The sequence below is a fragment of the Eumetopias jubatus genome, unplaced genomic scaffold (assembly GCF_037043125.1).
Source record: "Eumetopias jubatus isolate StellerSeaLion01/CBP00866 unplaced genomic scaffold, mEumJub1_p1.0 scaffold_10, whole genome shotgun sequence".
Taxonomy (NCBI): domain Eukaryota; kingdom Metazoa; phylum Chordata; class Mammalia; order Carnivora; family Otariidae; genus Eumetopias; species Eumetopias jubatus.
Window position 1 is genome coordinate 13,052,226 of NW_028274816.1, and position 21,974 is coordinate 13,074,199.

At 54.7% G+C, this 21,974-nt stretch overlaps 1 protein-coding gene across 1 annotated transcript; it reads right to left on the reverse strand.

The window, feature by feature from the left end:
• Window positions 1–25: 25 nt before the first annotated feature.
• PLLP (plasmolipin) lies at window positions 26–18,583 on the reverse strand. Its single transcript, XM_028097317.2, has 4 exons — window positions 18,449–18,583; window positions 3,505–3,678; window positions 1,226–1,348; window positions 26–142 (listed from the first exon to the last, which is right to left on the reverse strand). Exons 1-4 carry the CDS (start codon window positions 18,581–18,583, stop codon window positions 26–28), a joined length of 549 nt encoding a protein of 182 aa, XP_027953118.2.
• Between the last annotated feature and the right edge of the window lie 3,391 nt (window positions 18,584–21,974).

Consider the following 21,974-nt stretch of genomic DNA (forward strand, 5'->3'; position numbering starts at 1 on the left):
CAAGGTGGGCCATGGCACGGGTGGTCTAGGCGTAGCCCCCAGCCATCTGACTGGTGGCTGCATTGCTGCCCACTCCCCGCCAGGCCCGGAAGCTGAAGAAAGCGCTCGCTCCGTAGGCAATCATCACTAAACACGAAAAGAACTGGAAGAGAAAGAAGACACCAGAGCTGAGTCGGTGTGCAGTGTGGCCCGGTGCGGGGGCGGGGGGGGGGGAAGCCCAGGGGGGGCAGATACGAGCCCCAGACAGCCTCAGATGGGCACACAACACAGCCGGAGTAGCGCCCCCCAGTTAACCAGAACAAGCCGCTCTGGTAGCCACGCCAACTCCAATTAGCCACACATTTCCTACGTATTTGTGGGGGTGCCGACGTTACGTTCTTGTGGGGGAAACCATGACTAACCACGCAGGCAAGGTAGGTCAGACTGTGACACGGGCAACTGGACAATGTGCTGAGAATGACCGAGGGGTAGGAACTCCTTGAGACACACATCAGGGACTTAGTTTTAAAAAGACAACATTCAAACGGTACCCAGGAATTTTCTGGAATCAGTTCAAAGGTGCCCTGCAGCCACATTCTGAAACTGAGGAAACCCATGCCCTGGTCTCGTTCCTGCCCTACCCTGGACTGTGCCTCTGTCTGTTCACTTCGCTGAGCCTCAGTTTCCTTGTCTGTCCAGATGGGACAGGACTGGTAGCTCCTGTCCCCTCACTGTGGGAGTCAGGGGGTCCTGTGAGAAAGTGTCTGTGCAGGGCCCATGGACTGAGGCGTGACAGGTGTGGACACGGTCACTGGTCTGCCCCTGGCTGCCTGATGTGGATGGAGCCCAAGTCTGGGCTTCCTGAGAGCTGTAAATCCCCCCAAATGATTTCAACCAAAAGGTTTGCATGCGCCCTTTTCAAGAAGGGTGGGCAGTTTTTAATGGATTCTCCAAGGGGGCACAGGACTCTAAGTCAGTATGGAGCACCTGCTTCCCAGCAAAGTTCAACAATGAACCCAAAACCTCTATTTACCATCAAAAGTATTTCCCAAGCGTTCCAGTTCCTTGAGGTTTACTGCTAATTATGGAAGATAAAGCTCAGTGTCCCTGAAACCCCCGAGAAGGAGGTCCCTTGGGGGTGGCAGGTGCTGGCCTCGGAGAGTGGTGGAAGTCCAGGGGCACAGACTTGTTTGACCCATTCCCCGCCCCCATCACTGCCAAGGGCGCCCCCAGGAACCATACTCACAGAGGCCGCCGCACGCTGGTTATAGGGCCGGGTGCCCTTCAGTGACGTCAGCTCGACGGCGGCAGAGCAGGTGATGAAGGCCGTGATGTAGAGAACAGTGGCGCCCACATTAAATATCATTAACTGAGGGGTAAGGGGAGAGAAGAGGCTTAAGACGGCAGACTCTTCCAGTAAGTGTGGAACCTCTCGGCTCCCCCCGCCCCGGCACACCCCTTTAGTATCCAGAACAGGGGCTGGGGCTCAAGGATGTGGGCAGATACTATGCTCCTCGGGACGGCAGTCCACATGGGGTCAACCCTGAGGCCATCTGAGCGGGGAGCGTAAACACACGTAGGGCTTAGAGGGGAGGGGAAATGATGAGAAGGCCTGAAGTGATCTGGTCAGGGGGCAGTGACAGCCCCACAAGGCAAAACCCCATTCCCAATGGCAGGAGAGCAAGCCAAGGCCATCTCTGAGAGCACCAGCTAAAGAATTCCAGGGCCACACTCTTCCACGCAAGCTTGGCCCCTCTTGGCACTGCATGTCTTGGTCCTGAGGCTGGCCCTGGGAAGACCTCCCATCCCTCTCTGCCTCCAGGGGGAGGAATCTGGGTCTGCCTGTGGGCCACATCCTAGGCTCAAGGCCACCATATCAAATGCCAGGGTGAGGACCCAGCAGAATTCTGGGCCACTCTGGCAGAAAGGACCCTCAGCTGACATTCAGGCCCAAGTCCCATTTCCCCAGTGCTTGGCCCCTGGAGCCAGTAAACAGCCTTAGCAGAGACTGCAAACTGATGGCCCTCAGGAACATTTGGTTCAACCTATAGATTAAAAAAAAAAAAATTACCAACATTCTAAAATGAGATTTCATATGAAAAGCTGACGATCTCATATAAAACTTTCCATCTTAAAATATTAAGATTTGGCACCAAGGGGCCTGCACTCCCACTGAGGGTAGGAGCCAGGTAGAGGTGGTTCCCTATGGAGAGACGGGTACAGGTTCTCCAAAACCTCTCCTTGACCTATTTCACTCACTCACCTTGCCCAGGCCCCATAGGGGGCTTGTAGCCCCCATCCCAGAAAATGCCAATTTGACAAACCCAATCCAGTCGTCTCTAGATGCAGTCAAGCCTTATCTGCTAATAGGCCAGGAGTCTAAGAGACACTGTCCTGCTATCTTGGCCCAGGAAAGGAGCCTCCTTCCAACAACAGCTGGTGGCCGGAGCCCCAGATCTGTGCTCAGAGACACCGAGGCCCCTGCCATCTTGGGAGATTTCTTTCTTCAAAGCTCCTAGGACATGGGGCCGGGGCTGGACCCTAGCCAGGAAGTCCGGCCGTCCCCTCCTCATCCCAGGATCTTCCCTCCAAGCCCAGCGCCCACCACAAACACTGCCTGGCTCCTGCCAGTGATGTCAAGATCTAACAAACCCGTTCTGTCTTGAGGATGACTCACGTTTCCTCAGTTTAAACAGTCATTGAATTCCAAACAATGCCGCCTAGTCCCAGCCTTGCTTGGCTTACAATCATGCGCCTCTCTTGCCTCGCTGCTCACTGAAAAGCCTCAGACCCCAGCTGCAGGAGTTTTCCGGGTCAGGGAGAAAAGCCCAGCAAGCTTTCTGTATCTGGCCGGGGTACTTCCTATGGCCACTCTCAGCTCTGTGTCCCGAGGAGACTGACCTGAACAAAGCGGGGAGGCCACCCTCTCCTGGGCTGTCGGGGCCTCATCCTGGGTAATTCCTGATAGCTCAGCCCAGCCTCCAGGCCCAGGGCTGCCAGAGTCTGACAGACCCCCTGCAACACAGGTTCAAATCCCAACTGCCCCCCAAACCAGAAAAACACTTTCAAGATTCCAAATGCAGTGGGTTCTCCATTCAAGAGCCCGTCATGGGGCGCCTGGGTGGCTCAGTGGTTAAGCATCTGCCTTTCGCTCAGGTCGTGGGATCGAGTCCAGCATCGGGCTGCCTGCTCAGCAGGGAGCCTGCTTCTCCCTCTGCCTGCTGCTCACCCTGCTTGTGCTCTCTCTCTCTCAAATAAATAAATAAAATCTAAGAAAGAAAAAAAAAAAGAGAGAGAGCCCCTCACTTCTACTCCCTTCCCTGAAGAAAGCCAAGCCTACGTCCTCCCTAATTTGTGGCCATTGATCCTCCCTCCCCCACTCAGCTCTGCAGCTGGCTGAGGGCCAACCCCCACCAGCCCCTTCTCATGTAGGGAAGATGGCTCTGTCACAGCTGCTCCCAGAGGCAGAGGGGTCAGCCTGGAAGCAACACCCCCCTCCAACACCGTGCTCCCACTGGGACTCACCACCAGCGGCCAGGGCACCATGTACATTTTCATGTGCAGCTGAAACAGGTAGAGTATGAAGAAGACGATTGTCACCAGCCAGAGGAAGACAGCCACGAACATGACCCAGCCGTAGGCCGGGTACAGGTGGTACGGGGTGTCGGCAATCAGGGCCCACACCAGCAGCCCCAGCACCTGGAGGGATAAGACAGGGCCAGGGTCCCCCAGAGCCCCCACCACTCTGGCTGGAGGCCACGGGGCTCCCTCTGCAGGACACATTTCTCCTTTAGTCAAGAAATATTTATTTGGCGGGCGCCTGGGTGGCTCAGTCGTTGAGCGTCTGCCTTCGGCTCGGGTCATGATCCCAGGGTCCTGGGATCAAGTCCCACATCGGGCTCCCTGCTCTGCGGGAAGCCTGCTTCTCCCTCTCCCACTCCCCCTGCTTGTGTTCCTGCTCTCGCTGTGTCTCTCTCTGTCAAATAAATAAAATCTTTAAAAAAAAAAAAATTTATTTGGCTCCTAGTGCATACCACTGTATACCAAGCCCTTGCCTGGTAACTCCTCCTTTTGGGTCTTAGCTGAAATGTTGCACACTTCCCTGCTCCTCCAGTCTGGGTTCTAGAACCTTCTTTTGTGCCCGCCTGGCACCCCCCCCCCAGGCACCCACCACCCAGGACCAGGATTCTGTTTCCTTCCCCTGATTTGAGTTCCCTGAGGGCAGGAAAGCGACTGTCTCATCCACAGCTGCATCCAGGCGGCCAGTACACCTCCCACGGAGCCATCCTGGCCTCCTCCACGGCTTTCACCCCCTTCCTTGCTGCCCAAGATCCCCGAGGCTGGGGCATCCTCCCTTCTCCATAAGGGCATGCTTTGGAATCTCTGGAGCTAGGCATGATTCAGCGCTGGCTGCTGAGGCAGGGAGGGTCTAGCGGGGGGCTTTGGAGAAAGGCTCCTTTGCTGATGATGAAGATGCACAAAGACAACTGTCCCTCTTCTTCCTTGGACGGCATCCAGGCATTGTGGCAGCAAGCCTACAGAGGGACCCTGCCACAGCCAGAAAATGAGCCAACCATCAGATGGCTCACAGAGAAGAGACTCAGGAGCCAGATCCATCTCTGGCTGCCAGTTCTGGAGACAAAAAGTCCCCTGGCCGAAAGCTCCTATACCAGCCCCTGGAGAGCTGGTGCTCACCCTGGAGCACGGCCAGTACTGAGCACCTGCTGCACATTCCCGTCCCAGTGCCCCTGCCAAGGATCAAAGGGATGTTTCCGTACCCATCCCCCTACATGTGCGCAGTCAGGACAGGAATGACCTTAGCCGAGTGGGCCAAGAGTCCAGAAATCCCTAGGAAAATGTTCCTTTCTCCTCCTCCTGCCCCTCCTGCACAAGAGGCCGGGGAAGGGTGTGGTCGGCTTTCTTCCCACTGTGAAGTGCGAGGTGGAGCCCCAGGCCTGGGAGCCAACAGCTGGGCTTCAATCCTGCCCATGATGTGGGACCCTGGGCAAGGACCTTTCCCTCTCTGCGCAGCTCCCCTGGGGCAATTCCAGTCTCCCCGCCAGAACACAGGTCCCGGGAGGAATCCGAGCTTGGTCACTGCTGTATCTCCAGGGCCCAGCGGTGCCTAGCACATAGTACCTGCTCAATACATATGTGCGCAAAGCTAATGAGTTTCAGTTTCCTTATCCGTGAAATGGAGGTCAGAAACCTGCCCTGCACGGGAAGCAGGTGTGAAATTGTTGAACGTGCTGCTGGCCTTGCCCCCCTCCACCCAGGGAAAGGTCTCAGCCCATGGGGGGGGGGCGGTGAGAAATGCATCCACTCCTTCTCTCCAGCAGGGATGCCACCCACACGGCACCCCGCCGGTCTCAGGGCTTCCCCTCTGCACTCCCCGCCACCCACCAGAGACGGCCTGGCAGCGGCCTGTGCGGCCCACTCTGCAGGCGAGGAAGGCGGGACAGGTGGCAGGGCCCTGCCTGCAGGCACACAAGCCAGGGGCAGAGCCCGTGAAGACCCAGAGCTGGGGTGTCTCAGCCCAGCACCCCCACCTTTTACCACTCATCCTCAGGACACCCTGCCCGAGACAGACATATCAAGGGGGCCAAGAGCCCCCAGAGCTGGGTGAGGCCACCGCTCTGAAGGAGAACCACCCCCCCAACTCAGCACTTTGCAGGCCCCTCCCAGGTGAGAACTGGACTCATCAGGGACAAACAGTCATCTTTCCACTTCAGTCAGAGTCCTTATGAGCCTCCAGGCCAACGTGCTGCCTGTTCCAACCACCAGAAAGGGAAATTAGAAAAGGCACTGAACTGAAAATCAAGAGAAGACCAATTCGGGTTCACCTTAATGTGCACCTACCAATCATCGGTATGATTACTCCTAGATTTGGCCACAACAACCACTGAATGCCCTCCGGCTCTGTGCCAGGCCTCAGGTAAGCCATGGGGTTCACGGTGGGTTCACGGTTTCCCCATGACCCCCTCATCGGTTGGTACTATGTATTTTCCCCATTTTCCAAACAGAAGCTCAGAGGAAAATGTGTCTGTAGCCGCCCAAGGTCAGCCAGGGGGTAAGGGGCAGGGCAGGATCGGAACCCAGATCTGTCCTTCTCTGGAACCCAGACTAGTGAGAGTTACTTAGTGATGTGTGAAAGACGAGAGGACACCTGAGCTGTCTCCTGGCTCTGCCCTGCCCTCCAGCCCAGCCCCGGTCTCCAGATCAGCCAAGTACAGCCTCTGAGAGATGAAGCCGCCAGATAAGGAGCGGGAATTTCTGGGGTTCCTCCTGGCTTTGCCAACCTAGCCCTGTGCCCTGGGAGCTGCCTCGGTTTCAAGGTCCGCTCTTCCCTCGGAACCAGACAGACTGGTTTTTCCCGTCCACTCTCCCCCAGCCCCAAGAATCTGAATGGCGCACCCCAGGCTAGGGCCCCAGGGAGACCCCACCAGGACAGGGCGGCCCCACATACGCCGACCCCTCGGCTAGCTTGAGCGGCCTCCTTTCCCTCCGGCTGTGGACCCGTCCTCCAGCCGGAAGAAGGGGCCAGAGGACTTGTCCTGTGGTCCACTGTGCAAGAGTAAACCCCACTTGGGACGCCTGGGTGGCTCAGTCATTAAGCGTCTGCCTTCGGCTCAGGTCATGATCCCGGGGTCCTGGGATCGAGTCCCACATCGGGCTCCTTGCTCAGTGAGGAGCCTGCTTCTCCCTCTCCCACTCCCCCCTGCTTGTGTTCTCTCTCTCTCTCTCTCTCTCTCTCTCTCGACAAATAAATAAATAAAAATCTTTAAAAAAAAGAGTAAACCCCACTTTTCAGAGAGAGGGGGACAGCAGTAGGTAGCCAAGGGTGGAGAGCAGAAGAAGGCCACCTGTCTCCAGGGCCTGGCCCAGGCCCCTCTGTCCAGGACAGTCGCCTTGCAGCTCGGATGCCCCTCTCTGGGATCATTCATTCAACAAGCATCCATTGGACACGTACTGCCTTGTGAGCCAAACAGACAAATAGCCCGGCTCTCCCATTGTTCCCTCTCTACTGAGGGGACCCAGATAAAAGCCCAATGCATTGGTGAATGCAAGTGAGCCACGGGGTCACTGCTATGGGGAAAACGCAGCTGAGAAGAGACAAGCAGTGGGGTCATTTGCAATTTCAGGTCAGAGGCCAAGAAAGATCTCACTGGGAAGGTGACCTGTGAGCAGCCGGAACAGCAAAGCCTGAGGCTAGGAGAGAGGCATGGAACAGATTCTCCTTCAGAGCCCCCAGAAGAAACCGACTATGCCAACATCTTGCGAACTTCTAGCCTCCAGGACTGTGAGACAATAACTTTCTACCACCTGAAGCCTCCCAGTTTATGGTAGTTTTGTTGTAGCAGCCCCGGGAAACCAGTACATCTTAGCTGCTCTTTGACAGCAGACGGATGTCATGATCTGACTAACCGTGATACTGGCATCAGTTTTGATGGAAGGCTGTCCTACTAACTCCCTGGGTTCAGGCTCTGGCCCTGCCAACTCACCAGCTGCGTGACCTGGGGCAAGTTGCTGAACCTCTCTGTGCCTTAGTGTCCTCATCTTCAAAATGTGCCTATCTCAGGGGGTAGTTCTGAGATTAAAGTAATATACAGGGACGCCTGGGTGGCTCAGTCGGTTAAGCGGCTGCCTTCAGCTCAGGTCATGGTCCCAGGGTCCTGGGATCCAGTTCCACATCAGGCTCCTTGCTCAGCAGGGAACCGGTTTCTCCCTCTGCCCCTCCCCCTGCTTATGCGCTCTAACAAATCAAAAATCTTAAAAAAAATTTTTTTTAAAAAGGTAATATACGTAAGGGACTTAGATCAACACATTCTACTGTCATTATCAACCTGAGAGGCTGGAATGTGGGTTTTCCAATCCATTCTCTGCCCACGTTCCTAAGGTGGTAGCAGTAATTGTGTGCGCAGTTCCTAGGGGTGTGAGGCCGCACTGAGATAAAGAATATATCTAAACTTAAGCACCAGGCACGGTGCCTGGCAGCTAAAGGCCCCATGCCAGTGTGGGCCCCACCTGTCTTTCAGATAAGGCAGCCGGGCTTATCTGAAGGGAGGCCCCAGAAGGGCAGCCCTGCCAGGACCAGCCTGGCTCAACCAAGACCGCCTCCTGGAAGGGCACTCCCTCTGTTCCTCACAGGTTAAGGAGCTCTGGGGAGAAGCCCTCAGCCTCAGACCTCAGTCTTCCCCTCAGTACAATGGGAGCAGGGAGGTTCCACTTAGTGCTCTCCAAGGCTCCCTTCAATCTGGGCCTGACACTCTTCAATTGCACACCTCCCCCAGGTGGGCCCAGAACCCTCTCCCCCTGGTACGGAAGGGACTCCACCAGCCCCAGCACTAAGCTGTTTTCTCCCGCCCAAAGACAGTCACCCTTCTAATCCCTCTCCACTTCCTGGGCTGGGTGAGACCCTTGTGGATTTGCTGTGTGACCTTGGGAGAGTCTCCCAAACTTTCTGGTCTGTTTATTCATCTGACACGTGAGAGGGTTGGGCAGGTACACCCATCCTGGTCACCTCACAGGCATGTCTTGCAGGTAAAATGCCATGAAGGAAAAAGTCAATAGCTGCAGTGGTCGGGGGTGGTATGAGGGCTGTTGGGCTCTGGGGAGGGAGATGGGGGTGTGTACCTCCTAGAGTGGGGAGCCTCCAGGAGGGGCAGCACCTCAGGGCCTGGAGGCTGACACCGGGGACTCAAATTCAGCCAAGGCAGGTGGGTCACAGAAATGGCCAAGGCGGGGATTGCAGAGCTGAGAGCAGCCTGCTGGCGTGGGGGGGGGGGGGGGGGGCGGAGAGGGATGAAGCCTGGGGTAACCGAGACTTCCAATTTTCCAAGAGACACTAGAAATCTGAATTCGTATGTGAAATCTTCAGCTTTTTATTTTTTTTTTAAGATTTTATTTATTTATTCATGAGAGACACAGACAGAGAGAGAGAGAGGCAGAGAGAGAGAGAGGCAGAGAGAGAGAAAGGCAGAGGGAGAAGCAGGCTCCCAAGGAGCAGGGAGCCCAATGCGGGACTCGATCCCAGGACTCCAGGATCATGACCTGAGCCGAAGGCAGACGCCCAACCATCTGAGCCACCCAGGCGCCCAATCTTCAGCTTTTTAAATGTTGGCAATGAACCCAAAGGTTGCGGAGACAATGTGAGGACGGGGCCCACCCAAAAGCCACCAAAACTCCCTTCTCCCCACTGCACTACCCAGGAAACTGAGGCCCAGGGGCGACATGAACCCTTCTGGGGTTCCCCCTCACAGGGACACATCTGGGCAGCTGAGGACACTCTGAACTTGGCCTGGCCAGGCCCAGCCTCCACCCCCGCCCTGGCCCTTCTCCGGACAGTGAAAGGGACTTTATGGGGACAAAAAGCCACCCATTGTGTCAGAGGAGACAAAGGCGCAGGGGACAGAGGCTCCAGGCGCCTGAACTGGCCACAACAAATCCACACACCACCCCCTTCCTGTGCAGAGGCGGCGGGCTGGGGGGGGCGGGGCAGAGGGAAGGTTCCCTGGAATCCCCGCACTGTAAACCCCGGGCACTCGGGAGACCTGGGGGCCGCCTCCCAGCTCCACCACCAGCGGCCACAGGTTTCACGCCTCTCAGCCTCCCTTTCACTGCAAAGCCATCATTTGGTCATTGAACAAAGTCTCCTGAGGGCCCGCTGTGTGCCCGGCGCCCTTACAGACCCTGGGGGTGAAGCAGGGAGCCCGCGGCCAAGTCCCCACACACATGCACGCACGCAGCACACACGCCACTCCCAGCCTGGGCTGCTGCAGAGAAGGTGGTGAGGTTGGAAATGCTGGCTCAGGGCCTGGTTCACCTGCTGGCTTTCCAAACGCGGCCTGTCACATTACTTGCTATTCTTCAGTCTCGAGTCTCGGAACTGCGGTTTTTAAGCCCTAGAGATGGAAGCGATTTCTGCACACCTACCCCAGCAGCCCCCCCGGGCCCCCCTAGCGAGGACCTCTGGCACCTGTGTGCACACTGCATGTGGAGGGGCCCACTGCTACCATGGTGACTTTCAGAGTTTTAGAAAAATCTTCCCAACATTAAACTCAGACTGCCTCCTGCATATCCCCATGCCAGTTCCCAATCCCTGCACTGTGGCCCCGGGGGATGGAGTCACCCAGAGGGGAGGAAGGGTCTCCCTGCGGAAGGGTCTCCACATTACAGGAGGTGGGGACACTCCCCCGAGGACCTGAGCAGAGAAGGGCGAGGGCAGACCTCCAACCCCTGGGCAGAGGGGGTGACAGAAGCTTCTGTTCTTAGCAACCCCCAGGGAGTGGCGGTGGGGTTGGCCCTCCAGAGAGATCTGGCCGTTGGAGCACATGGAACTTCATCAAACCCAGGAGGCCTGGTGTCCGCCTGCTGGGGAAGAGGGTGATGGGGGAGCCTGAAGCGAAGCTCTTCCTTACTCCCTGGACTTCCTTCTTCAGACACTGGCTCTAGTTCTGATCCTGGCAGTCATGACGAGGGTGACCTTGAGCAAACCCTGCCCCATCTCAACTTCAAGGAGGGACAGGTGACCTCATCTGGCTAACCTCATAGAGGGCAGATGGCCTGTCTGACCACCCCCACCCCCAAATTAAAGCTGGAATAGCCTAGTACGGGCCCAGGTCAGTTGCCCAGCAGCTCACATGCTGAGTCCTGCCTAACCTTTAGCCCTTGTCTTCCTGTCCTGACCGTCTCTGTGCATGAGATCCTGGGGTGCCACCCTGCCCTCTCCCTCTTGGGCAAACAGGATAGGTCAATCCAGACCAACAGCAAAGGGCCTGTTAATATCCAGGGTCGAGCTCACTGGGCTGCCAAGAAAACCAGCTCACCCCTCTCTGCCCACCAGGTAGGTTCCCAGTGGCCATGAGGACCAGGGCAGCACCCCTGGGGCTCCCCGAGACCACTGATGAGCAGGAAATCAGGGCCTGGGCCTCACTGAATTCCACCACCAACCACTCACCAGCTATCAAGGGGTGACCACGACCTGACCCTGTCACACATACAGAAGCAGCAACCATCCACCGTAGGAGGACAGCTCTGCAGCCTCTTTCCATGTACACCTGGTTAAGAAAACCACCTAAGGTCACCCAGCCCATAACACTGAATTCAAGGCTATGCTTACTGCCGTGTGTTCATGGGAGGGTGTCTTCCCCAATCGGGGCCTGAGGGGCCTTCAAGGGCCACCGTCACAGTTTTTGTCACAAGCACAAACTACCTGTACTATATTTTTACTCTGTATTTTCATGTATTTGAAAGATTTTTAAATAAGTTGTATCATTTATTTTTGAAATACGTAATCTGTATGACATGGTGGGTAACAAAATGGTGTTTTTAGCATGTCTCCCTCCTCTCCTGATACTCAGTTTCTTCCCCAGGGACAACCAAGAGGGGTTTCTTATGTGTCTCTCCAGAGACTGCGCACGCACGCACACATGCACATTCTACACACACAGTTTTGCACATTGCCTCTTCCACTTAACCATACAGCCTGGAGACTGTCCCTCGTTACATAGAGGAGCAAGTCATTATCTTTTTACGAACTGCATGATATGCCACTGTATAAATGTATCGTAATTTACTGTAACAGTGTGTGTCAACTATGTTTCAATTAAAAAATAAATAAGGGAGGCACCTGGGTGGCTCAGTCAGTTGGGCGTCTGCCTTTGGCTGGGGTTATGATCCCGGCGTCCTGGGATCAAGCCCTGTGTCGGGCTCCCTGCTCGGTGTGGAGCCTGCTTCTCCCTTTCCCACTGCCTATCTACTTGTGATCTCTCTCTCTCCCCCTCTGTGAAATAAATAAATAAAATCTTTAAAATACATACATACATACATACATAAGTAAGGGACGCCTGGGTGGCTCAGTCGTTAAGCGTCTGCCTTTGGCTCAGGTCATGATCCCAGGGTCCTGGGATTGAGCCCCGCATCGGGCTCCTTGCTCGGTGGGGAGCCTGCTTCTCCCTCTGCCTGCTGCTCCCCCAGCTTGTACGCTCTCTCTCTCTGACAAATAAATAAATATTTAAAAATAAATAAATAAAATGCTGATGGGAAATTAAAAAAAACAACCGAAGTCTATGTGGCATAAAAAAACACTATGAGCAAAGTCAAAAACAACACTAGGAAAAAAATATTTGCCAATCATCTGGAGGTCCTAGCAAATGGTAAAAGACTTAGGACGCCGCAGAATGGAGAAGGAGGACAAACAGACAAGATACAGACAGACAACAAGATACAAACAGCTCTTCAACAACATGTTTTTCCAAGGCCAACCTCACTCATAAGGGAACTACAAAACACTACTATCCCGAGCAATGGAGGGGCACAGGCCCAGGTGCTGATTCACCATGCTGGTGACCCCTCCGGAGGGCATCTGGCAAGCTCTACCAAAATCACGAACACACACACCCAGAGCCAGCAGTCCCATTTCTGGAAATGTACTGCACAGATGCGCTCAGTGGCTTGTGTGGGCTCATTCACTGTGACAGGGTGCACAACAGCAAGAGCGGGAACCCCAGGTGTCTGTCCACAAAGGGACGGGCCACACAAGTCCCACGGAAGCCACACAATGGACCACTGCGAAGCCCTAAGCCAGAAGCGATCACACTCCATACACGGAGACAAGAAGACCACCAAGACACATTTTTACATGAAAAAGGAGCAGGTACAGAAGGATGAGGATGGAAAGAGGGCATCCCTTGGGTAAAGTGGGGAGAGATGGGACTCTCCAGCCACATATGTGCGGCCACATGTGCGTTTCTCTCAAGAGTCTAAAATGGGGGGGGGGGGGCGCCTGGGTGGCTCAGTGGTTAAGCGTCTGCCTTCAGCTCAGGTCAGGATCCCAGGGTCCTGGGATGGAGCCCCGCATCGGGCTCCCTGCTCCGCGGGAAGCCTGCTTCTCCCTCTCCCCCTCCCCCTGCTTGTGTTCCCTCTCTCGCTGTGTCTGTCAAAAAAATAAAGAAAATCTTAAAAAAAAAAAAAAAAAGAGTCTAAAATGGAACCTGGGAAACCAGAGCGGGAATGGGCAGGGCTACTCTAACCGTAAGGGACAGAGATTTTGTCAGCCTGCCCTTTCCCAGCCTATTTTATTCTGAACCATAGTAAATATATTACCTATTAAAGAAATTCAGAACAGGAAGGATTAGAGAAAGAAAGACCCATCGAAGTGCATACCGTCAAGGGAAAAGCACGGCAGGGCACATGCACAGAGTGTTCCCACCTGTGGTTTTTAAGTGAGGACAGGGGTCACATGCAGAAAAATGCTTAAGACTCAGCGTGGAATGCTGCCTTCTTGCAGGTGGCTGCCTCGGGGGACTGGTCAGGGACTGGTCAGGGAGGAGAGAGATGACACTTGCATCAGTTACCCTTCGTATTGCTGGACTGTTTTGCTGTGTGCCTGTGTATTTTCTCAAGTGATAGAACCATTTTTTTAAATGGACCCATGAGTAGAGAAAGGCCTACACGAAAGGGGATGACAGTGAGAGTCGGGCATGCCCTGAAACGGTTAACAGGGAGGGACATGGATCTGTATAACAGAAGAGATCTCAGGTGCCTTGGGTGTAAGAAAAGCAACTTGCTGGGCGCCTGGGTGGCTCAGTTGGTTAAGCGACTGCCTTCACCTCAGGTCATGATCCTGGAGTCCCGGGATCGAGTCCCACAGGGATCGAGTCCCACAGGGATCGAGTCCCACAGGGATCGAGTCCCACAGGGATCGAGTCCCACATCGGGCTCCCTGCTCGGCGGGGAGTCTGCCTCTGCCTCTGACCCTCTTCCCTCCTTGTGCTCTCTATCTCTCATTCTCTCTCTCTCAAGTAAATAGATAAAATCTTAAAAAAAAAAAAAAAAGGAAAGAAAAGCAACTTGCTGAACAAAGGAGAGGGAATAAAATCATCCCCGTTTTTTACAATGCACAGGAAAAAGAACTGGCAACTCCCAACAGGGGTCCCCTTGGGGAGAGGGACAAGGGATCCAAGAATAACTTTGGCCTTATCTGTAAAAGGTTTTCATTTTTTAAGGAGAATGTGTTCACATATTTATTCCAAACACTCAACTCCCTCCTGGCCACAACCAGCGGGGCGTGTGGGTGGAGCTAACAAGACAAAGCACTGGTTTCCTTTGGGCACAGGAGGTGGCCGGGGAGCTTGCAGGGCCTGAGGAATGCCCTGGGAGGCCCCAGTACAGCACTTCCAATGGGGCTGAGTTCTGCTCACACCTTGGAGACCCCAACAACCTCTCCCAGGCAGCCTCTTCCTGGAGGACAGAGGTGACTTGCAGGCCTTGCCCTAACCCCCAACAGGAGAGGAATGACGTACTTGCTGAGGCTGGAGAAAGAGTCAGGATCACCGCAAGGAAGAACTTTCTAATACTCCCAAATGCACAAGGATGGTGCAGGCAGCCGTGGGAGAGAGTGAGTTCCCCGACCCTGGAAGCATGCAAGCTTGAGGGACCTCTGGGAGCAAGCAGAGCAAGCAAGAGAACCCTAGGATTCTACGGCTCTGTGAATCCTAACTGCCCTTCATTCCAACACATGCTGCACTAAGCCCTTTACAGCACCATCTTCCGTATTCCTCACTATCCCACCATCACTATTTTACCAACAAGGAAACGGAAGCTCTAGGATATTAGGGAAGGTACAATATCACACAGACAGGAAGGGGCAGCCAGGACTTAAACCCAAGGCTCTCTTTCAGGCCAGTGCTCCCACCAACACTTTCTGCATCACCCACAAATCACTCTTATCTACTGGTGGGTGAAGCTTCTGACACTTGTTTATTCACCTGCAAAACGGGAATTGTGTGGCCACCCCCAATCCCAGGAGGTCCGGCAAAAAGGAAGGATAGAGCCTGCCAAACACTGATGGCCCGAGTGCCACAGACCATTTATATGGGCTTCTACACCTGTGGCCTCGGGGATGCCTTCTGACTGCAGGGCTTTGAGGCAAGCTAATCTGAGGTTCATCTGTTCGGAACCTCCTTCTTACCTCCTTCCTTGTAACTAAACCCTTTGGAGCCCACTTTTGTCAGAAAGCCTTCCTTAGTGGCCCTGGCTCCTGAGGAGTCTCCCTTCCCTTTCCCCTCCAAAGCACCCCCAAGAACCTGCACCCCATACCAACAAAACAGGAAGCATAGCTAGAGCCAGGCTTTGGATCTGAGTGCAAATTCTGACTGCCACTCTACCCCATGTGACCTTATACAAGCATCAAAACCTCCAGATTTTTATGACCACAAGAGTTGTCTCTAGATCAAACTTGCCTGCTTGCTTTTTAGATACTATCTGCAGAAATTCATCATGTTTCCCTTTTTGCCTATGATGCTAGGAAACTCGACAAAGAATCGAAGGCCTTAAGCTTGCTATAGATTGCGAGGACAATGATCTCTTTCTGGCTCTCCTTAAGTCAATCCTTCCCCCTCCTCTGCACACACCACCAACTTTTAGAAACATATGACTTTAACTCCTGTTGTACATAGCTAAATATCACATTCCATCTAATGTCCTTTCTGGAACCAGATGGGGTGTGTGTGTGTGGGGGGGGTGATAAATCAGTAAACACTGAAGTTGGTTCTTCAGGACACATTTATTTTTTTTTTAAGATTTTATTTATTTATTTGAGAGAGAGAGAGAATGAGAGATAGAGAGCACAAGAGGGAAGAGGGTCAGAGGGAGAAGCAGACTCCCTGCAGAGCAGGGAGCCCGATGTGGGACTCGATCCCGGGACTCCAGGATCATGACCTGAGCTGAAGGCAGTCGCTTAACCAACTGAGCCACTCAGGCTCCCTTCAGGACACATTTAATATCAGACAAAGAACACATCTCCTTCCCAAGAAGCTGGGGCCTTCTGCCCACCCCACCTCCCTCCTCCCACCACAGCTAGAACTCTTCACCAAATCCTTTGGGAAACAAAGAATTAGCTTTCAGCTTCCCATTTACTACCTCTTCCATGCAGCCTTCCCTGATCCCTTTGCAGAAAGCTCATCCTCTGGGTACCTCCCTCAGACCAAGAGCCCTTGGAGAGTAGGTGCTCGGCCTTTTAGGGGGTTGGGAGGGATGACCACTCCATCACTCCCTCAAAAGCACCACACCCTCTGCCCTGTGGGAGCACAGCTGAGTGTGGTAATTAAAAGCATGGGCCAGAAAAGTCAGATCACCCAGGGCTTAGATCCCAGTTCTATCACTCATATCTTGGGCAAAGAACTGACCTCTGAGTCTCGGTTTCTTCACCTATAAAATGGGGTGAACAGAGAATATAAAGCCCTTGCCAAAGAACCCGGAGCCTAGTTCGCACCTGACTGGTGAGAGTTTTTATGGCTTCCCAGCAGACGGTGGTGCCTGTTGGGGTAAAGCCCCCTATGGACCCAAGAAGTTGTCCACTGGAACTACCTGTGGCCAGAGACATAGCTCAGGAAGCAGCTTCTCCCACAGGTAGGATGGTTAAGGCACTACAAGGGACAGGTCTTCAGACCTTTGATGGGAGACCCTCATCCCCCCACCCTCAGCCCCAAAAGCACTGCAGGGGGAGGGGGGCAAAGGAAGGCCACCCCCCTCACACCCAGTACCTCAGTGTCTGGAGACCTAAGTGCCAAGCAAGGCCTTCTGGCAAGTCCTACACCCTGTGTAGAGCCCAGGGTTCGTATCTGTGCAATGGGACCCAGATATTCAGGACTGGGCTGCTGGGCCCACAGGGACCCCCAAATCAGAAACAGCAGCCTCCTCCAGAGGGATCTACCCAGGTCCCAGCAGGCACAGCAGGGCCCCCTTCCTCTCAACTCCACTTCTCACTGTTCAAACGCAAAAGCCAGTGCTCAGGTCCCATTAACCAAGAGCTAAGCCCAAGGCTCCACCCCACCGTCCGCCGCAGAGCCCAGCGGAGATCTTTCCGCGGTTGCAAAACCCCCAGGCAGCCAACAGAACAAGATCCCCATCTCTCCCCGGGGCACTCGGCGCCCTCAGCTTCAACCACCTGATATCCGCAACTTCCTTTCCACTTGCCCATCCCCAAGCCCTGGCTCACACAGCACTCTCCCAACCCTGAACACCCTTTCCCTTCCTCTGCCAAAGTACAGTGAAGTCAAAAGATCCCTCTCCTCCACGAACCTCCCTGGACTCCAAGTTCACCCCCCTCTCCTGTGCCCTTTCAGACCAGGGCCTGACGATCCCTTCCCACTCCCCCGGTGCCTTCCCCACCGTCCTGTCCTGGAGCCCAGAACAGCAGCACCGCTTGGGTCAGGGGCAAACCTACCTGCAGATTTAAATCAGGCCCCCCACTGGACCTCTTAACCACCCCGGGAATCTCCAAAACAACTCTGGGAGAATATTACAAATGTAGATTTCTGGGCTGCACTTCCTGAGATTCAAATAACAATTCCACATTTTCTTCCGGGGGTGGGGATCAGGAATCTACATTTTAAACAAACCCCTCCAAGAGAGTCTGAGGCTGGGGTGGGGGGCCCCCCAGAGAGAGATTTGTGAAATCCTAAAACCAGAGCTACCACTGACCCAGTGCGGCCAGGCGCTCACGGGCGGTGGGGGTCTCAGACCACCCAGCCTTCCAGCCTGGCAGTCAAGCCAGGATCAGGCAGGAGGGGGGCGGCGGAGATGCCCTAAAAGAAAATGGATCCTGGCCTACCTCCAGTTCCGCCTTAAGTCTTCTGGAACCTCAGTTCCCGGGGGAATCCTCCCACAGGGGCAGCCACCCAGCTTCCTTACCCACCAGAGGGTACTGTGGGAAGAAAGCGAACATCGCCAGGCCTGAAACTGGTGTGTGGGGAGAAGGGTGTTCCGATTGGTCCGACTCTGCTGGGATCTTCTGCACCAGGGTCTGGGAGGCATCGTAGCCTTGCCTCTGGCTTCCCACAAACCCCTCCCGCCTGCGCTGGGTGCGGTATCTCGGCCCCGCGGGGCCGGCCAAACCGGCTGGAACCCGGTGGGGCACCCAGGGGAAGCCAGAAAAGCCCGGTCCCTGCACGGGAGCCCAGAGGGCCGCGCCTAAATGTATGCGCCGGAACGGAGGCGTCCTCTCGCTTAGAAAAGGGGCTTTCTGGGGCGCGGCCACGCGGAGCCGCTCGGAGTGGACTTCGCTTCACTCAGGCTGGGTGTCCTGGAGGGCTGGGGATATTGTGCTGGCAGAGAGAGACAGAGGCTGAGACAGAGAGGCTGAGAGAGCGAATTGTGCGCAATGACTGTGCGTCTGTGAGCGCTCCTTTGGCTGGTCTCCAGTGACCACCTCGGGGGATGATGGGGCGTGCGAGAGTGGGCACCCTGAACACGGGTGCTCGCGGGGACGGCAATGGGGACGTCTCGAGGTGAGAGGGCTCCAGGGTGGTCTCGGGGACGTACGTCCTGGAGGCGCCCCGGGGATAGGCGCGGTGCGGCGGAGCCTAAGGTGAGGGTGTTCTGGGAACAAACGAGGCAGCCCCGAGCCCTCCCGGCCCGGCCGCCCCCCACCCCGACCCCGCGGCCCCGCGGCCCCGCGCGCGCTCACCAGCTGCAGCAGCATGAGCGCACCGAGGCTGGAGCGCACGAAGCCCAGGTCCGGGCGCAGCGCGGAGACCGAGGCGCCGGGGCCCTGCGCGGGGCTGCTGGTCCGCGTGCTCACTTTCGACGGGAACTCGGCCATGGCTGCTCCGCTCGCCTCCCGACGTCGCTCCGGCCGCCGCCGCCCCTCCCGCGGTGGGTGCCGGCTGCCGAGCCGCTCCTCGCCGGGGTGTCCGGCTCCCGCGGCGGCACCCCGCGCAACGCGCGGCGTCGGGGAGGAGAGCCGCTGGCCGCCAGGTGCGGCCGAGCCCCGGCCCCGCCCCCCCGCGGGACCCGCCCCTTTAACCCTCCGCTCGCCGCCGGCCGGTTCCCCCCTCGAGCCGTTCGTGGCCGCGTCCACTTTCCAGACGGGGAAACTGAGGCCGCGGTAAATGAGATGGCTCCTCCACAACCAGTCTGGAGCGCCGCGCTTTTCTCTCCTAGGGAAAGCCACCTCCGGGGACCCTCCCTCAGCGTCGCCGCGGCTTTCACCGCTGCTCCGCCCCCCGCCAGCCAGTCACTTCCAAGCCCGAGGTAAACGCGGCTGCAGTACTCCGAGGCCTCTCCCGGAGGCCTCTAGGGCGCCTCTCTGAAGTTTCTCCTTACAGCGCGATCCGCTTTTTTCTGTGCAGCGACTCTTCAGGAGTCCCGGGCGACCTACCGAGCACCAGGGAGGTCAGGCTCTGAGTCAGCTGAGGCTGCTCGTGACTCAGTTTATGTGGTCTTCACTTCTGGATATACTAAGCAGTAACTTAGGAGATCATGGAGCCTCAGTTTCCTAGTCTGTAATATGGAGAGATGAAGGACCTCACCTCACAGAAACTCCTGGCACACCGTGGCGAGGGCGTGCATGGGGGGCACTCACAAGGTGGGAGATGATGTTGGAGTTACGGTTTCTTTACTCCACCTGCACCCTGAAACATGCGCGCACGCGCGCGGACACACACACACACACACACACACACACACACACACACACTCTCTCTCTCTCTCTCTCTCTCTCTCTCTCTCTCTCTCTCTTTCTCTCTCTTCAGGCCGTAAAGGCTTGCACGGTTTATTTATCAACCAGCGTTTGCAGAACCTCTACTATATGTCAGGCCGTATCCCAGTCCCTGGGGAAACAGCAGGTACAAGCCAGGCAACGCTTCTCAGATCCCACTTTCTACTGGGAGTGATAAGTGATAGACTGGGAGGAAAAAACCACCTCAGTGACAAATGCTGTGACTAAAATAAAATAGAGAGATGTGACAGAGATGGCCAGGAGGCAATTTTTAGATAAACTGGTTAGAGAAGACCTCTCGGAGAGGTGACATTTATGCAGAGAGATGAATCATCAGTAGGGTCAGCCTAGGGAAGAACTTAGTAAGTGCAAAGGCCCTGGGGCTGGAGGAAGCTAGACAGTTTGAAGAACAGAAAGATCCTTGGTGAGACTGAGGCAACATGAGCAAGGGGCGAGATTCAACAGGTAGGCAGACCAGGTCCCATAAGGCTATTTAGATGATCTTAGTTTCCTGTGGCTGCCACTGACTGTGGTGTCTTAAAAAAGGGGGGGGGGGCGCCTGGGTGGCTCAGTCGTTAAGCGTCTGCCTCCAGCTCAGGTCATGATCCCAGGGTCCTGGGATCGAGCCCCATATCAGGCTCCCTGCTCCGCGGGAAGCCTGCTTCTCCCTCTCCCACTCCCCCTGTTTGTGTTCCCTCTCTGGCTGTGTCTCTCTGTCAAATAAATAAATAAAATCTTTAAAAAAACAAAAAACAAAAAACAAATGTATTCCCATATAGTTCTAGAGGTCAGAAATCTGAAATCAGTTTCAGTGAGCCCAAATCAAGGTGTCAGCAGGGCCGGCCTTCCTCTGAAGACTCTAGAGGAGAATCTGTTTCTCTTCCAGTTCTGGTGGTGGCTGCTGGCAGTCCTTGACCTGTGACCTAATCTCCCCAATCTCTGCCTCAAGTATCACAGTGCCACCTCCTCTTCTGTATGGATCAAATCTCTCTTGGCCCCTCTAGGAAAGACACCTGTGATTGGATTAAGGCCCACCCAGGTAATCCAGGATAACCTCCCACCTCAAGAACCTTAATTTAGGGATGCCTGGGTGGCTCAGCCAGTTAAGTGTCTGCCTTTGGCTCAGGTCATGAACCCAGGGTCCTGGGATCAAATGCAGCATTGGGCTCCCCACTCCTGCTGCTTCTGCTTTCTCTCTCTCTCTCTCTAAATAAATAAAATCTTTAGAAAAAAAAAAGAACCTTAATTTAATCTGCAAAGATCCTTTTTTTCTTTATACAGTAAAATATACAGATTCCGGGGATAGGGTTTTATATCTTTGTATGGTTATTATTCTGCCTACTCAGTAATGGAGGGGAGAGGTTAATATTTTATTCTAAGGCCTGGTGGGTTTCTAACAGGAGAGGGACAAGATCTGATGGCCAATGTCTGATAGAAAATATCACTGGTTGTTGATGACTGAGCCCTTTACCCACCCCTAAATGTTCAACCCCTTCCCTGTAGGCACCTGAGACCCTCCTCCCAACCCCACATGCAGTGGGCACTAGAAAGGAGCCATGCTTCTTGGTAGCTGCAAACCCAGAGACCAGCCTCCCTGTACACTGCACAAGGCTCTTGGGTAAACCTTTAATTTTATTATGACACAGAAAACAGTAAGATGATTGTTTCCAAGGCAGCATCTAAACAGTAGAGTGTTTTGGTTTTGGTTTAGATTTTGTTTTTTTGGTTAATCCCACTTTCATTCCTTTCAAATGGCAGCAAGCAAGAGTCAATCACTGCATTGTTTTTTTACTTTGACATTTTCTTCCAGACCAACTTCACTCTCGCCCTCAGTCAGAAAAAGTGGGAAGGAACCTGTCCCCAGGCTGGAAACTGCCACCCACCCAGAGTCTCCACTGGTGCCTTAGAAGTTCTGGGATGGGGTGGGGGAAACAGAGCTGGGGATAAGGCCAAGAATGCCTGTCCTTTCCCAGGCTTGCCCCCCCTCCCTGGGGTCTGAGCCAGCCATCTCCACATAGAACACATGGCCTTTGTCTCAGTTCTCCTCCGTTTTATAAAGACTCCCTACTCTGGTCAAGCCCCTACTGTGTGCTGAGCCTCCCTCCTTTGGGGTAGGATGGGAGCGTGCTGGAGAGGCAGTGGGAATTCAGGCACTGAGCAGATGTTTAATGTGTACCTTGATTGTGGTTGGCACTGGGGACAGAGCTATGAGCCATCCAACCAGAGACCCTGCCCTTAGGAAGTCTGATGGGGGAGACAGACTAGATATACAAGCCTGCAGATAAATTGATAATTATCAATTGTGATAGTATTACTACAGGAAAAGAGCAGGGCTCGATGGGAAAGAATAATTGAGGGTTGGGGGTTGTCAGGGAAAGTATAAACATTTAAACAGAGACCTGAAGGATGAATAGGAATCCAGTGGAGAAAGCCACCATATGTGCAAAGGCCCTGAGGCAGGAAAGACTTTGGGGTCTTTGAGGAAGGACAGAAG